Source organism: Cicer arietinum, chromosome 7 (genome assembly GCF_000331145.2).
Source record: "Cicer arietinum cultivar CDC Frontier isolate Library 1 chromosome 7, Cicar.CDCFrontier_v2.0, whole genome shotgun sequence".
NCBI lineage: Eukaryota > Viridiplantae > Streptophyta > Magnoliopsida > Fabales > Fabaceae > Cicer > Cicer arietinum.
Genome location: NC_021166.2, coordinates 9,347,210 through 9,362,917, shown reverse-complemented (window position 1 = coordinate 9,362,917; position 15,708 = coordinate 9,347,210). Strand labels below are relative to the sequence as shown.

Here is a 15,708-nt window from a genome sequence, read left to right as displayed (position 1 = left end):
AAATAGAAAAGTAAGTGAATAATACTCGCAATACACTATCTATCATATACATAATTGATTAAAATTTACATCGATCTTATCAAATCATATGGATTTCATATAAATTTTGAGGGATCTATATGAATTTTAACCAATCAAAGAAAAATTATTATTAATATAATTCAAAATAAAAATGAATTAATGAAAATTTATTTATTAATAGATCAACAACAAACAATCTCAACTCATAATGAACAAAGTTAAATAATTCACAAATTTATTTATTTTTCTTAATAAAATTAATAATTAATAATTAATATTAACTATTAAAAAAATAATATTGTATTATAATCATATATACAATTTTGTTGTCGGTTATCGATTATGCTCAAGTCAAATGAAAAATGCATATAATATGTTCCGCCAATTTTAATTTTATATCATATATTTTTAATATAAAAAATTTTATATTAGAGCTGATCTCAAACTATTAACTATATAATTTTTTAACTGTGACAGTTATAATTATTTAGTGTAACAATCAAATCAATAATTACTATTCGATTAAAATAAAATTAATTTATATAATATTTTCTCTTTATTTTAATAGAAAAAGAAAAAATCTGATTTGTCCAATAAAAACATAACTGCAGTGTTTTTCGGAGGTCTACGTTAGACGACTCTCAAATGATAAGGCTTTTGAACAACCTAAGTTTTAACTTGATCTCAATTTGGCATGCAAGTCATTTAAAAAAGGATACCTTGCGTTGAGATATATATAAATAAATAAAAGGTAAAAGCAGGCACCAGTGGTGCAGAAGTAAGCAAGTACTAAATTAAATGAGTTGCAAAATTTGACCTTTGCCTTAGTGCCCAAGTATGCACGCAGCAGATAACAAAATTGTAATTGTAAATCACAAAAGACGTGTTCTCGTTATTCAAATTCCGTAATTACAATACCATCTAATTCACCGCCTCTGCAAAGTCGTACTCATATGGCGGTTTCCGTTTCTCTTCAAATAAAACGCCACCTGCTCTCACCTTTTACAATTTCAATTTTTTGTTTTCCTCACACACACTTTCCTGTATCTAATTTCTAATTCTAGTGTGTGTCCGTTTTTCCCTCTTTTTCTTTCACGCTAAGTTTTTCTATTTTCTGTGAACAATAATGAACTCATATTAATTTTCTCTTTATTATCATTACTCTCTTTTTCATATTTACAAATTATTATTTCATTCTTCTATCACACAATATTTTTTTCTCCTTTTAATTTCGCTTCTTATTTATGGAGCGATCAATTCACGATTTACATGAGAGATCGCCCCATGATTCCGCCGGCGAGGACGAATCGGCAGTTTCCGATTGCGAGAGCGTCGCTTCCGGCGGCCACGTTTCCGAAAGGTTTGTTCCGAAGGCGGAGAGTGTAGATACGAATACGAATCTCATCCGTAGCAGATTCGTTTGCAGTTTGAGCACGCAAGGATTGAAAGCCGAAGCAGTATCGATTCGCAGGAATGTCATATTTACAAATTATTATTTCATTCTTCTATCACACAATATTTTTTTCTCCTTTTAATTTCGCTTCTTATTTATGGAGCGATCAATTCACGATTTACATGAGAGATCGCCCCATGATTCCGCCGGCGAGGACGAATCGGCAGTTTCCGATTGCGAGAGCGTCGCTTCCGGCGGCCACGTTTCCGAAAGGTTTGTTCCGAAGGCGGAGAGTGTAGATACGAATACGAATCTCATCCGTAGCAGATTCGTTTGCAGTTTGAGCACGCAAGGTTTGAAAGCCGAAGCAGTATCGATTCGCAGGTATGCTTGTTCAACGGTAATGGCACAAGCAAGGGTTCAATCGTTTCAGATCTTCGCACGTGCGGTTGCTAAATTGCGTGGTGGGAATCCAAACGTGAAACACGCTTGGTATGGTGCTTCTAGTAAGGAAGAGATAGTTGATATCATTCAACACGGTTTTGGTCATGCTCATAGCCATGGTTTACGTCTCTCTCCCAGCGATTCTCCTCTCCAAAGGCACGCGCCAATTTCATTTAATTAATTTAGTTGGTTTAATTAATTATGTTAATATTTAATTTAATTGATGTTGAATTTCTGGTTTTTATTTGTGATTGAATTAATGTGTTTTGTTGTTTTGACTTCTGTGTTTGTACAGTGTGAAAAGCTCTGCTGTTGGTAAAGACGGTTTGAGGCACTTGTTGTTGTGTCGTGTTATTCTGGGAAAAATGGAGGTTGTGCCTGAAGGTTCTGACCAATGTCGTCCGAGTTCTGAAGAGTATGATTCTGGGATTGATAGTTTTTCATCTCCCAAAGAGTACATGATTTGGAGTAACAGGATCAACACACATGTGTTGCCCGAATATGTTTTGAGTTTCAAACTTGCTTCTTCAAAAGGTTTTTACGCCTGTTATTGTGTTGTTTTAGTTATTTGTTGTGTTTTGGTGATTTTGGGTTATGTTCTGAGATTATTTGTGTGTTTGATTTTGTAGGACATGTGAAGGTTGGAGTTGAGGGGCAACCTGTGAGACCATCTTCCCCTTGGATGCCATTCCCGGCTCTATTTTCCGTGCTTTCCAAGATTTTGCCTCCGTCTGATATTGGTTTCATTGCCAAGTTTCACAAAGAGTATAGGGTAATTGGTACTGACTTGCTTTTGGAGTTTGAGATGGTTACTAGTTTTATCTTTTTGCTGAATTTTGTGTTTTGGGTTCCCTTCTGTTTTACAGGAAAAGAAGATTTTGCGACATGAATTGATACAAAAAGTTAGACTAATTGCAGGAGACAAGTTGCTGGTTTCTGTTATAAAATCTTTCAGAGCAAAGGTACTTCTAATATCTTTTTTGGTGAATCTGAATTTCGTTCTTCTTTAGGTTTAAATTTGCTTGTGACACTTCTAATGAAGTTTAAAAACTTCAGACATACTAGTCTTTCTTTCTTTTGGTGCAACTTATAGATCAAAGTTTATAACCCTTGTATTGAGGGCCAGTTAATTTTACCTTGCATTACAATAACTACAACAACCATCATAGCCTTTTTCCTACTATGGGGCAGTGACGTCAAATAGTGGATATAGTGTCCGCTATATACACTATTTAGTACAAAGTGTTGCCAATTAGTAGCTATAGTAGCACTATAGCATAGTGAAGTTTTAAACAAACCGCTATTTTTTCGCGATTCACACAATTGACAACACTGCTATGTGGATGATGTCACCCTCCATTGTGGTTGGAAAATTAGAAAATGGGAAATCTATATTCATGCAAATATGAAATCTGATCCTGATTGAAGCTGGACGTGGATGTGGCTCTCCATGTTCTTCCTACTTCTTGATTACGATGGGAACTAATTTAGCTTTCCAGAGCAGCAAATGTCTTGTTAGTATACATTTAACATTGTAATGATGTGGAAGTAAGAATAAGGTTTGGATTGCACATTACAAGATGTGTTTGAGGACAATGCTGGTTGATTTTTATTAGGTGGAAATCACTCGCCATTATACCAAACATGTTTTACTCCTTAAACTCCTTCATCTAGAAAAGAAAGACGAGGTTGATTCAAAATTTGAAACCATAGCTGGTTTAAGTTTGGTCCATTTGATTCTGGTGTCTCCTTTTGAACAATTAGGGTGAAGTGTCTTATATTTAAGAGTGAGCTAGCCTGTGTCTTTTGATTCTGGAGTAAGATATTATATCTACAATCTTTGGTAGGAAACTGTGTGTGCCCATAAACAAAAACTTAGACTACCTCTTGACAGAATCAGCTATATTTTTCATGCACTCCTTTTTTCTTGTTCTGTTTCACGTGGGCATGTATTGTGCTTTCTAATCTAACTTGGTAAATTTCTGTCTTTCAGAAATTGCCTGCAAGCTTTAAGCAAACCGGACAGCCAGCAACGTGGATTGAATGATTGTCTATACGATAGTATACATACTGAAGAACGTGAATAGAATACTTGAGCTGACACAATACTCGTACTAACCAGAAACTACATTGAGGAGAACACACAAGCATGAGAAACAGGGTGGCATTTTCATTTTTTGGTTTGGGTGGTATACGTGTTTTGTTGTAGTGTTGTTAATTGTGCTATATAGTAGAAGGGAATGCTTTCTTTTTCTAGTTAGTTACAGTTACAATTACTAGTTGGAATAATGTACTCGCGAATAGGCGTTTACCATAGACAACATATTATTGAACAACTCCAAGTTGGATTCTTTAGAAGTTAAGTGTAATTTCTATTTCATTTACTTTCTTTTGCTTTTTGGCTGCAAAAAACTCTGCGGCTTGGTTGAACAGGTGAAACCCAATGTTCATAATAAATTATCAAGTGAAGTAACTCTAAGCAGAGTTACTTTTAGAATAATTTGATCTCAATAGTTTAAATTTTAAAGGTATATATATCATATTAAAAGTTTATCAAAATAATACACCATATTAAAGAAGAGTTTGATCTAACTGGCTATCACTTTTGAGCAAATTTTAGTATCATAGTTATATTAACCAAATATATCAGTTGAAGAAGACAAGAAAGTAATTATATGTACTTTCACTTAATTTGCTGGTCTATTTAAATGTAAAAGCCAAAGATGCAGATGTTCTAAATGAATAAATTCACTAGAGTTAGAGTATAATCACAAGCTAAATGCTCACATACTGTATCAGTAATGTTTTTATGCCAAAGCCATAACTTGTGGCAAGTAACGAATTTCTTGATGCCCAATTTGAGGCATATTCCTTCCTTAGTTAGGTCATGCATAGAGCATGCACCTCGAGTTTTTTGATTGTTCAAATTAAAAAGTGCAAAATCTAAAACAAACGGCATGTACACCATACTAAGCCCAAAAAACACCAGCTTAACTAACATTATATGCAGAATTTCAAGAAACCAGATAATTGTACAAACCAAGACATTGCTATTGCAAAACAAAGACAACAAACTAACTTAAAACCTTAAAAAACACTTAAGAACAATATAAGAGAACAAATACATCCTTCTCATTTCCAATTTCACCCCTTTTTCTATCAACCATAACATATTACTAATAGATTGGGCCCAAGACATTAGGATTTTTGAGATACCACTTGCTCCAAGACCAAACTGTCGCTCTAATCTTCTTCTCCACCCAGCAACCTCCAATATTTATTGTGAATAGTTTATGATAATTGCTATCAATAAACACAATTTTTAATTGATTGATGTAAAGTCCCACATAAATGTAGTGGAATCCACTTGAATTACAATCAATTAAAGTATGTGTTAATAAAATTATTATTTGTATCACAATCAGAGGCCCATCAAGGAGTGTATCAATGTGGCTTAGAGGCTTCCTTTGAGTGAATGGATTTGCCTCAATACATACGGTACAACGAAGATGCAAGCTGACTTGGTTGGATGTGGTGGCTTAATGCAAGATGAAAATGGACGATTGTTATGATTCTACAATATCCCTCCAAAATAATCAACAAAATAAAACCAAATTTCCCTCCAATTTGTTGCGTACCTGTTCATTTCTTTCCTAAGTTGGCATTTGGCCACGTAACAAAATGTTAAGAGTATTATTAGGTCTTTCCTTATTATCAATCAAGCTTCTATCAATTATCATTTGTATCACAAATTGCCTCACCCTTGAGGCAAAATTAAGTAGGAAATTTGATTACAAGTTGTCTTTTACTGCACAACTCGCTTCCTTGTTTTATAATTAGGTTTTTCATATGAACAATTTTTTTTCATAAGCAAAGATAAATTCATTAGTATGTAGTCTGACCGATCCTAAATATAAATAAAATATATACATATTTAATCCAAATTTATGTCACATACATGTGTACTTCTATATTTATAATGTAAGATGAGAGAATATATGTGATTGATTTCATATAATAAGATTAATTTCCATTCTCAAAAGGAGGGTAAATTTCTATGATTGACTTTTTGCCGGTGTCAAATTGTATTAAAGTCTTAAAAATTTCTTTCTCTAACCTTTAATATAACTAAAAAATAAAAAATTACGAGTGTTTAACATAAATTTAGACAAAATATATATACTTCGTTTATTATATTAATGATCGGAGGGAATAAGTGGATATATGTGGTAGATTTCTATGACATCTATTCTGCTACCCATTCACTGTAGCTGAATATTTTGAATCATATATATATAAGTGGCACTCAACTTAAACATTTTGTGTTGAATTGATATGAACTCCTTCCATAATTACTGTGAAAATCAGAATCCACGTCACTATTTACAGCTTAAGAAGAAGCAAATAACGTTATCTTCGATTGGATCTTTGTAGTATATCAAAATAGTCTCTATTGTTCAAAAATTAAGACAAAATATTATTTATAAATAATATTGATATTTTTCGATCCACTAAAAAAATAAAATTGCGAGACTTTTTACACAAAAAATAAAAACGACAGCGGTTCCGTTTAGTAAAATTAAGCTATAAGATGAAAAACTGACCGATAGTTTATAACCGATGACTTATAGACTTATAGCTGAAAAATTAATTAATTGAAATTAAAGTGCTTGATAAATTTAACAAAAATGGACCTAATTATTTAGTTTAAAATAACATAAAATGTAATTTTTTTTATCCAATCTTCCGCGTATTATTTAGTCGATCTATTTTTTTTTTCTACTTCACTTTATTTCTTATGTTTTCTTCTTCTCCGTATCTTTAATTAGTTGATGTTATCTTATAGCTTTCAACTTCTTCCCAAACTTCTATTCCTCTCAATGTGATTGTTCAATTCACTTGATACGACTCTCATATTTAGTCATTTTTTTATTTTACTATATTTGTTCTATTTATGACTTTTGTGGTAAAAAATCTAAAAAATATAACAAAGTTCTGAATTAAAAAAAATGAAATTATTTTTTTTTGGTATATCAGTTACTTTTTTTTTATTACAATATAAACATAAATTTAAAGAATTCTTTAAAATAACAAATCTCGTGTGTATAAATAGTAATGTAAAAAATAATTCATTTTACGGTTTACAATTTGGTATAAAAAGTAAATTTAACTTTATGAATTTCTTTTCAGATGAATAAGACGGAAGATTTTATGAGTTATTTTGATAAGGAATTAAAGAAATTCAGTTCACCTCTATTCATACATATCTTTGTCAATTTTGTGTTATGTGACAAATATTTTTGACATACATGAAGTTAAATTTTTTTTTTTTTGACAAAGATTGAAAAAATAGATGTGTTAAATAGAAGTAATAGTACTAATGTGAACAAAAAAAAAAAATATAAGTAATAGCACCGAGAAGAAGATAGTAAAAATAGTAGTTGAATATAAATTAGTGGAATGGATACATTTTATATATAAATAATAATAAAAATAATGAATGAGGTTATAAATGGAAGAAAGTGTAAAAAAGTTATAAACTATATATAAGTTTAAAAGCTATTTGAAATAGCGTCTTCGAATAAACTATAAATTTATGAGAAAAATTTATTTACCTAACACATCTCATTTAATTCAATAAACTTATAAGCTAGTATAATAAACTATAAACTAGCTTACTGATATTACTAAATAGTGTCAATATCTCAATAATGTGGCTTGAGATCGAAACATGAACCAACCCTTTGTCGGAGTTGTTTAGGTTTGAAAATATTAATAGCTTTAACCTTCATCATATGAAGATGGATAGATGATCATTGTGTAAGAATTTTATGGGTTCATAGTCTTTCAATTTATGGGCCTAAAATAAATTATAGTAAATAATCAATTTTTAAAAGTTAGTAATTGGAAAAACAAATACTATAATAACCACTAAATATTAAGAGTTAGTAATTGAAAAAACAAAGTTTACGATAACTATTAAATATTAATATTGATATTTGAAGGATGTTTAGAGTAAATGACTCTACCTATAAATTGGTTTTCTCTACCTACAGAAGACACTTTCATTTTCTTGTACACAAAATAACTTTCAGCCATCTTTATGTGTCTTTTAGAAAATGGTTAAAGGGGGAGAAATAATTTTTATGTAAAAATCATAAAATTCAAAATATTTACGTTGTTAAATGATACGAATGCTCTTATGTATATATCAATTTTTTTTCTATGTTTGTTGCAATACTGTAAGCAAATCACATTTCTTCATTGTTATTATTTTAATATAATAAATATATACATGAATTAAATTAAAATATTGTTGCGAAACTAATTCATCCATAGTCTCCTTTTTTATTTGCCAAATTCGGTTACTATTACCTTTTGAAAGCATTCAATGTTTTATTTATTTATTTATTCCTTATTATTAATGATATATGTGCATTGTTATAACTATGGATGAATGGAGAAGGTTAAAACACTTAACTTTCATAAGGTTGTTTAAAACTTGTGTACACCAAAATGACAAAGTTATAAGGAACGAAATGCATGCCATGAGATGTGACTGTTAATTAGTCATATAATTACATTTACCTAAAGACAATTTTTGTTCGACGGTTAATAAACTTGATTGTGAGAATTTAATTTATTTGGATCAAATATATATGTGTGTCTTAAGATAATTTATGTGTTTGGTTGAGAATTTTAATTTTTTGATTATGATAAAATTGATATTAATTATGATAGTGCATTGTAGCGATTGTCCACACAGGTGAACAATAACATATTTTATAATTATTTTGCAGTAATTTATCTTCATTCGCAAGCGACGTCTGTTACCATTTTTAGTGGTTTGAACTTTTATGAATGAAGTGAACAAGTGAAGTTCTATTAAGGTGTTTTGGACCTTAACTTGTCACTTTTGGAGGAAAAGTTTGTTGCTGATGATAACAACACTTAAGATGAAAGTTTGAGCTTAAGTCATGGGAGCGTCCAAAAGATTTAATCTTATGTTTATGCGAATGACTATGACAAACAATGTGGAGACTACTATTCCACAAACAGAAAAGTGTTAAGGAATATCTTAAGTTTGTGAAAAAAATGTTTTTGCTATGCATAGATTGCGAAGCACGCAAAATCATACTATTGAGATGACTAACACTGCAATAAGACTAAAATATTTGAGTACATGATTTTTGTATGATTTAATTTATTTTTAACTCACTTCCTTATATGTATGGAGCTTTTCAAATTAACTATAACACTATAAAAGACAAGTGGGGTGTTAATAAATTGATTGAAAAATTCATTAAAGAGGAGAATCGACTAAATAATTTTAAAAGTCGTTAAGTCAACCTAGTTTATGGAGCAGCAAAATATTGAAGGCAAAAACCAAGAACTTTAGAAAAAAGGGACTTACTAAGCATCAAAATAAAATGTCATTCTTGTGCTAAAGAAGGATACTTCTAAAAAGATTGTCCAAAACTTAATGCTTGATTCAGAAAGAAACGTTTGTGTAAAACATATGTATTCTTTCTTGAATCAAACTTAGTTGATGTTCATCATAATTCTTGGTGACTTAACTTTTGTGCTACTACTCATGTATCTAATACGATGGAGAGATTTCTTAGGATCCAAACCACAAGGCAAGGTAAGATGTTTTTCTACATGGAAAATCGTAATAAAGCTGCAATTTAAGGCATGAGGGCCTATTGTTTGATTTCGGATATTGGCTACCATTTAGATCTAATAAAGACTCTTTATGTACCTTTAATGTCTACGAGTTTAATTTGTCTTTCAAAGTTGGACAATTGTAGTTTTGAATTTAATAGTTGACATGGTTGTTTCAATTTATGCAATAATAATAAACTTATTGGTTCTTATTATATTATTGATGATTTATATAGATTGAAACTTCACGATCAATCTTGTGAGTCCTTGCTAACCCAACATCAAAGTATTAGAATTGTGGCACAAATGTTTGGGTCATATATCCAAGGAAATACTAGAAATGCTAGTAAAAAAAAAAAGATTCTACAAAATGTAGATCATATTGATTTTGAGTTATGTGTGAGTTGTATTAAGGGAAAGTATATCAGACATAACAAGAAAAGTTTCACAAGAAGCAACCATCTTGAAATTATACATATTGATCTATGTGGACCTTTTGACACTTCATCTCTTGATAGAAAGACAAAAGTTATATAAGAACTAACAATCGAAAACGTAAAAATTATAATAACAACTAAATATTAAAGGAATCAATTTCATCCATTGATATTGATATTTGATCAATGTCTCAGTATAAATTATATTACCACAAAAGATACAATCTCATATTCTATTTATGTACACATAATAACTTACATTATATTCTTACGTGGGTGGTTGTTGAATGTTTCCGCTAAAAATGTACGATGACACTTATATTTAATACATTGAAAAAAATGTGCTGCATGGTTATACCGTGGATTCGAACCCACCAATGTTTGGGCTGGGCGGCCGGCTTTTAATTGATGTTAGCGCTCTTTGTTTTATTTTTATTTTATATATTTTTGGTAACCACTCTTTTTTTATACTCCTTCCTTATTTGTATTTATTTATGAGTACTCAGAGAAGAGAATAGAAAAGCAAAGCACTAATAGTGCAGTACGCTCCCTTGTCGGCGACGTCTTACCCTGTTTCCTTTGAGAGATAACCCTAAGTGGGGAGATAGATACCCCATAATATATTTTGGGCTTTGGGACAATGCTTATCAAAACTGTCATTTTTATTATTATCACTTTATTTAAGGCAGGGGAGATTATTCATTTCACACTCTAATTACAATTTATAACCCAATATTCCACATCCTAGAACCTTCCTACAGTACCTTTTTATGTCACCCAAAACTCTCTTCTTTTATAAAATAAAAATAAAAACAAAAACGGAAGAAAAAAGAAGAAGAATCGATTACGATGCAAACAGAACCTCTCCATCAGCAGCAACAATTTTCATCTCCGAGTTTCAGCAGTTACTCTTCCCAGACGTTGGCTCAAATAGCAACCAGAGTTATCCAACAACTCCACACCGACCCCAATTCCCTAAACGACGACACTCCTAAACTAAACGACGCCGTCTGCGATGACTTCGATTTCGAGTTTGCTTTCGCTTCCACAGACTTCGTCTCCTGCCCTGTATCCGCCGACGACATTTTTCACAACGGTCAGATCACACCAACTTACCCACTCTTCGATCAAACTTTGCTCAACGGTGTCGTTTCCCTTTCCGAAACGGTGCCTCATCGTCGTCGTTTACCCTTGAAGAAGCTTATGGAAGACGACGGTGAAGAGCTCGATGGCGTGGCTGCGGATTCCTATTGCGTCTGGACTCCACCTTGCAAAAAGAGTAGTTCTACGGGGTCGGCGTCGAAACGGTGGAAGTTTCGTGACTTGCTACTCCGGAGCCACAGTGATGGGAAGAAGGACTCGCTGCTTTTTTTTAATTCTGCCGGCAAGCATAGCTCCGCCGTTGATGGTGGCACCGGCGCGGCCAAGGATGGGTATCGATCGAAAAGGAAGTTAGGAATTAGTTGGGTCGTCCAGTGATGGCGGTTTTTTGGATTCACAAATCGCAATTAGTTTGAAACCAAAAAATTAAGTAGATAAGTGTTAATAACACACTTTTAACGCATATTTTTTTAATGCACTCTTACAAATTACATTTCCAGTATTTATCTCATTTAACTGAGGATTACGTTGAAAATTATGTATTAAGTAGTATGTTGTTAGAATTATTATAATACAAGTTATTGGTATTATCTATTGGTAACCGAATTCCGGGGGATTTTCTAAGGTGTAGTTAAAAGTTGCATAAAACTTATGCTTTAGTGTAAAATATATCTTTGATTTGTCATTTTAATTCTTATCAATGTGTGAGATATTATTTACTATAATTTTTTGGCATGTACTCGGTAACATTACTATTATATATACATTGAGATTTTTGATTAAATTAGAAGAAATCCTTACCATTTTATTTGTGTTATTGGATTGTGTTTACCATAATGTATGAATATATTGAAACGTTTAATACATTATTAAATATTTATTCTATTAGTCATTTATAGAGTAAATTGATCAATGTAAGAAACATTTAATTAGTAAACTAATTGATGATGTATAGTTTCGAGAGTTAAAATATGTGACAAAAAGAGATATTTAAATATATTTTTATAATTTTAATACATTTAAAAATAATATTATAGGATAAAACGATTGTTTACTAAAATCATAAAATTATTTGATGTGACGTGGGGTTAGTTCAGATTTGGGATATCTTTTTTGGTTAAGTGTGGAGTAATAAAATATGGGTGGCTTATCTTTTGTGGCTATGTTTGTTGATAAAGTTACAATAGAGTTTTGAAATTGGAAGAAGTAAGTGAGAAGAGGATGACATGGGTATTTTTGCGCCTGCATGGTGTGGTAACGCTGACGCACCATAAGTTTGACAGGAGGGAATGTTTCGTAGAAAAATATGGTGGTGGGTCTCACACGGCATAGACTTTGGTGATGTTTATGACAAAGTTAAAGTCATGGTTAATATAAGTTGGGGAAAGTTAGCAGGTTTTTGTGAACTACAGGAGTTGTTGGAGACTTGGACCATGTATATTAATTCGTGTAAATACAATAAATTTAATTTTAATTACTTTAAAATAAAATAAAATAAAAATTATTTAAGTTCCTGTGAAATATAATTTTTTTTGTTTTGGTGTTTAATTAAAGTTTTTTTATTTAAAAGTGATTAAAATTAAATGTTTTACATTTTGTTAAAATTATTGTATATTTATTTATCAAGTAATTAATTACTTGTGCTAATAAAATATGAAGCACTACTAAAAAAAAAATGTATTTTACCGGTAGACGGATTCAGAAAATTTGAGTAATGAAGGCAATATCTATATATATATATACCATTAAATCCTCTTACGTCTCAAGATATAACTAAAATTAAGTTTAAAATTTAAACAAATATTTCAATTTTCTTTAATTAATTTTTATTTTAATTTTAAAATAAAACGATATATATCAAATAACTAATTTTACTTATATTTTATAATGGAGTAGTGTATACCAAAATTCAGAGTTTGAAGAAGTGATATTTAAAAGAAACTGATCTATAGGCCAAGTTAATCAAGTCAAATTACATTCTCTCTATAATCTTTTCTATTATCTTTAATTTTTTTTTATAAAGACAATTGAATTATAATTTAGCCAATAAAATTAATATATTTAGTTCATGATATAGATTAAATATATTAATTTTGATTAACAAATTATAATTTAATTATCTTTTATAAAAAAAATATCAAAAAAATATTATAGTATATAATACAGTAGTATGATAGTAAATTTTTCTTCAAGTGGAGTTATTGCCTACACTAGCCTTAGAGTAGGTTCGTCCCTAATTTTACAGAACTTAAACAAAAAAAAAATATTATTTTTATAAAAATTAAAATATAATTTATTGTATTTTAAGAGACTGACCACATATTTAAACCCATTAAATTTGAGGATAAATACTAAAGTTGGATGTTATTTGGCTTCTCTTTAACTTGAATGATGAAGAGTTGATTATGGTTTTGCGTAAAACAGTGTATTTTAGCTTTTTCATTATATTGGAGCGTCAAGGCCAAAATAAAGGAAAGAATCACATCATTATATCAATCAATATATACTTGACTTTGATCATAAATATATATATATATATACACACACTTGAGCAAAACGGCAAAGAAACATCAACTACAAGAATTATCAATAGAAGTTGCCTGCCCTACTAGGTATGAATGAAAAACTAGGAGTATATATAGCATAAGGATTCCACTTGGAAGAAATTGAAGGGGTTGTTGATAAATAGAAGTCTTGGAGTTATTTTCAACTACTTCCATATTTCTTGATGTTTTATTCTTTTACGTCTAAAAACATGTTTTATTTTTTATTTTAAATTATTTTTTTTTTCAATTTCAACTACAATCTTAGTTGGATTGAGAACATAAAATAATGCAATGCAATTAATGGTACATTAGAAATAAAATAGAGATATTTTAATCAAAATAAATATCAATTAACTTTTTATACAAAAGTATTTGGTGTATAAATGTATATATTTTGAAAATTGTAACATTTATCTCGTATTAATTAGACTTTTATACACTCTATAATTAATAATAGAGTTTTTCATTTATTTTTAGAAATGGAGAGGATTCCAACTTAAATAAATGTATCTTTCAACTTTAGGTTTTATTTAGATATTTTTTATCTAGCAGAGCAATATAAAATGGAACGGAATAGGATGAAATGGAACATAATGGAGAAGAGAGTTCATTGCATTGTTTGGATAATTTATGACATAACATAATAATTTTCCTATTCCATTGTTGAGAAAGTGGACGAAATGAAGTGAGTTATAATTTTTTTATTCAATTTGTACATTTATTTAAAAATCATCTTTTATCTTTTATTCCATTTCCACCTGAATAAAAGAAAAAAAAGTCTAAACCCCTAAGCCTACAAGCTCACAGTGATAACCCACCTCAATTGCTACAATTCAAAATAAGCATGGTTTCTCCAATAGATCTTAACGTCAAGAAAAAAAGTAATAAATAAAGTCCATTTTAATTCTACTATTATGATATACATTGTAAGGTTTATATGCTTAAACTCACATACTTAAATAGGTGCAATAGCAAAATAAGAAGATACAAGTCGCAAAGAAAGATGATGCACACACAAGAAAAGAAAAGACAAAAAAAAAAAGGAGAAATAATTTACTCATAAAACAATAAAATAGGGGTAAAGAAATAAATATTTAATTAAGTTGCTCCATTCTATTGGATACATTCCAAATTGGAGGGAAGAAAAATAGGAGGAGAGGGTGGTAGGGAATGGAATCATGTTTCATACCATTCTATTCATTTTTTGCAAATCCAAACCATCAATCCAACCAGAGAATTAGGAACTCACGAAACCGTGTCAAATATTTCTTAAAAAAAGTCATGCCAAATATATCTATTGTTCAAATGATATATATATATATATATATATATATTAAAAATGATACGTATTCATATTCTTGTCTTTCAGATACCAATTCCTTCGTAACATTTAGGAGTACTCTATTTTTTTTATCTCCTTCAATTTTGAGTAATGCACCATGTTTATTTTGTGACTTAGTTTGAACTCTTTTGTAAAAAATTTAAAGTTTCACTGTTTTAGATCAACTTTATTTTATAACATGTGATTGTGAATAAAGAGTCATAAAATGGTTTTGTGATTTGATGAGTTTGAGTTATAAGTAAGTCATAGGTTAAAATTTTCCCTCTAATAAAATTAACAAATAATTAATATTGTGATTAGAGAGCGATTCCATCAATTTCGGGCGGCAAATACCGTTCTTTTCGTGCCATCTTCTTTCTCGCTAAAAAGTTGAGAAAAGGCAAACCAATTCCATTTTCCATGGGAAAAATATAAGGGAAGGCAACAAGACAATATAACGTGGTTTGGTTCCAAATTCAGTAGCAGAGATGTTATATATATAATATCTAATAAAAAAAATATTGTAATATAGTTAGCAAGTAATTATGAGTTTGACCTATGATATGGATGTATGAAAGAGAATATGTTAAAGAGAGATCAATCATCTAAATGGATACTCGTTGTGCTAAAAGAGGAATTACATTCTTACAGTAGCTAGATAGTTACAAATCTCGACTATATAATCTAAATCAACGGTCAAGATCGTTTAAAATTGATTTACGAATTATGTAATATGAGCCTATTCAATGTTTATGGTTTCACTAGTCAATATCCACACAC

General features: G+C 30.2%; 2 protein-coding genes across 2 annotated transcripts; both read left to right on the top strand.

Annotated features, from left to right (window-relative positions):
• The first annotated feature begins 1,500 nt into the window (after positions 1 to 1,500).
• Positions 1,501 to 4,242, top strand: LOC101495274 (probable inactive poly [ADP-ribose] polymerase SRO5). The gene is made up of 5 exons (XM_027336971.2): positions 1,501 to 2,014; positions 2,154 to 2,392; positions 2,488 to 2,630; positions 2,725 to 2,820; positions 3,852 to 4,242. The coding sequence occupies exons 1-5, from the start codon at positions 1,572 to 1,574 to the stop codon at positions 3,903 to 3,905; spliced, it is 975 nt and encodes a 324-aa protein (XP_027192772.1). The 5' UTR covers positions 1,501 to 1,571; the 3' UTR covers positions 3,906 to 4,242.
• A 6,230-nt stretch (positions 4,243 to 10,472) lies between these two features.
• On the top strand, positions 10,473 to 11,762 carry LOC101494945 (uncharacterized). Its single transcript, XM_004508810.4, has one exon. The coding sequence runs from the start codon at positions 10,810 to 10,812 to the stop codon at positions 11,437 to 11,439; it is 630 nt and encodes a 209-aa protein (XP_004508867.1). The 5' UTR covers positions 10,473 to 10,809; the 3' UTR covers positions 11,440 to 11,762.
• Positions 11,763 to 15,708: the final 3,946 nt, after the last annotated feature.

Excerpts from the sequence above, each read along its gene's own strand:
- LOC101495274 (XM_027336971.2), top strand. The coding sequence starts at position 1,572 with ATGGAGCGATCAATTCACGATTTACATGAGAGATCGCCCCATGATTCC. Across the intron at positions 2,015-2,153 it reads AGCGATTCTCCTCTCCAAAG|TGTGAAAAGCTCTGCTGTTG; the intron begins GCACGCGCCAAT and ends GTGTTTGTACAG. Across the intron at positions 2,631-2,724 it reads AGTTTCACAAAGAGTATAGG|GAAAAGAAGATTTTGCGACA; the intron begins GTAATTGGTACT and ends TCTGTTTTACAG.
- LOC101494945 (XM_004508810.4), top strand. The coding sequence starts at position 10,810 with ATGCAAACAGAACCTCTCCATCAGCAGCAACAATTTTCATCTCCGAGT.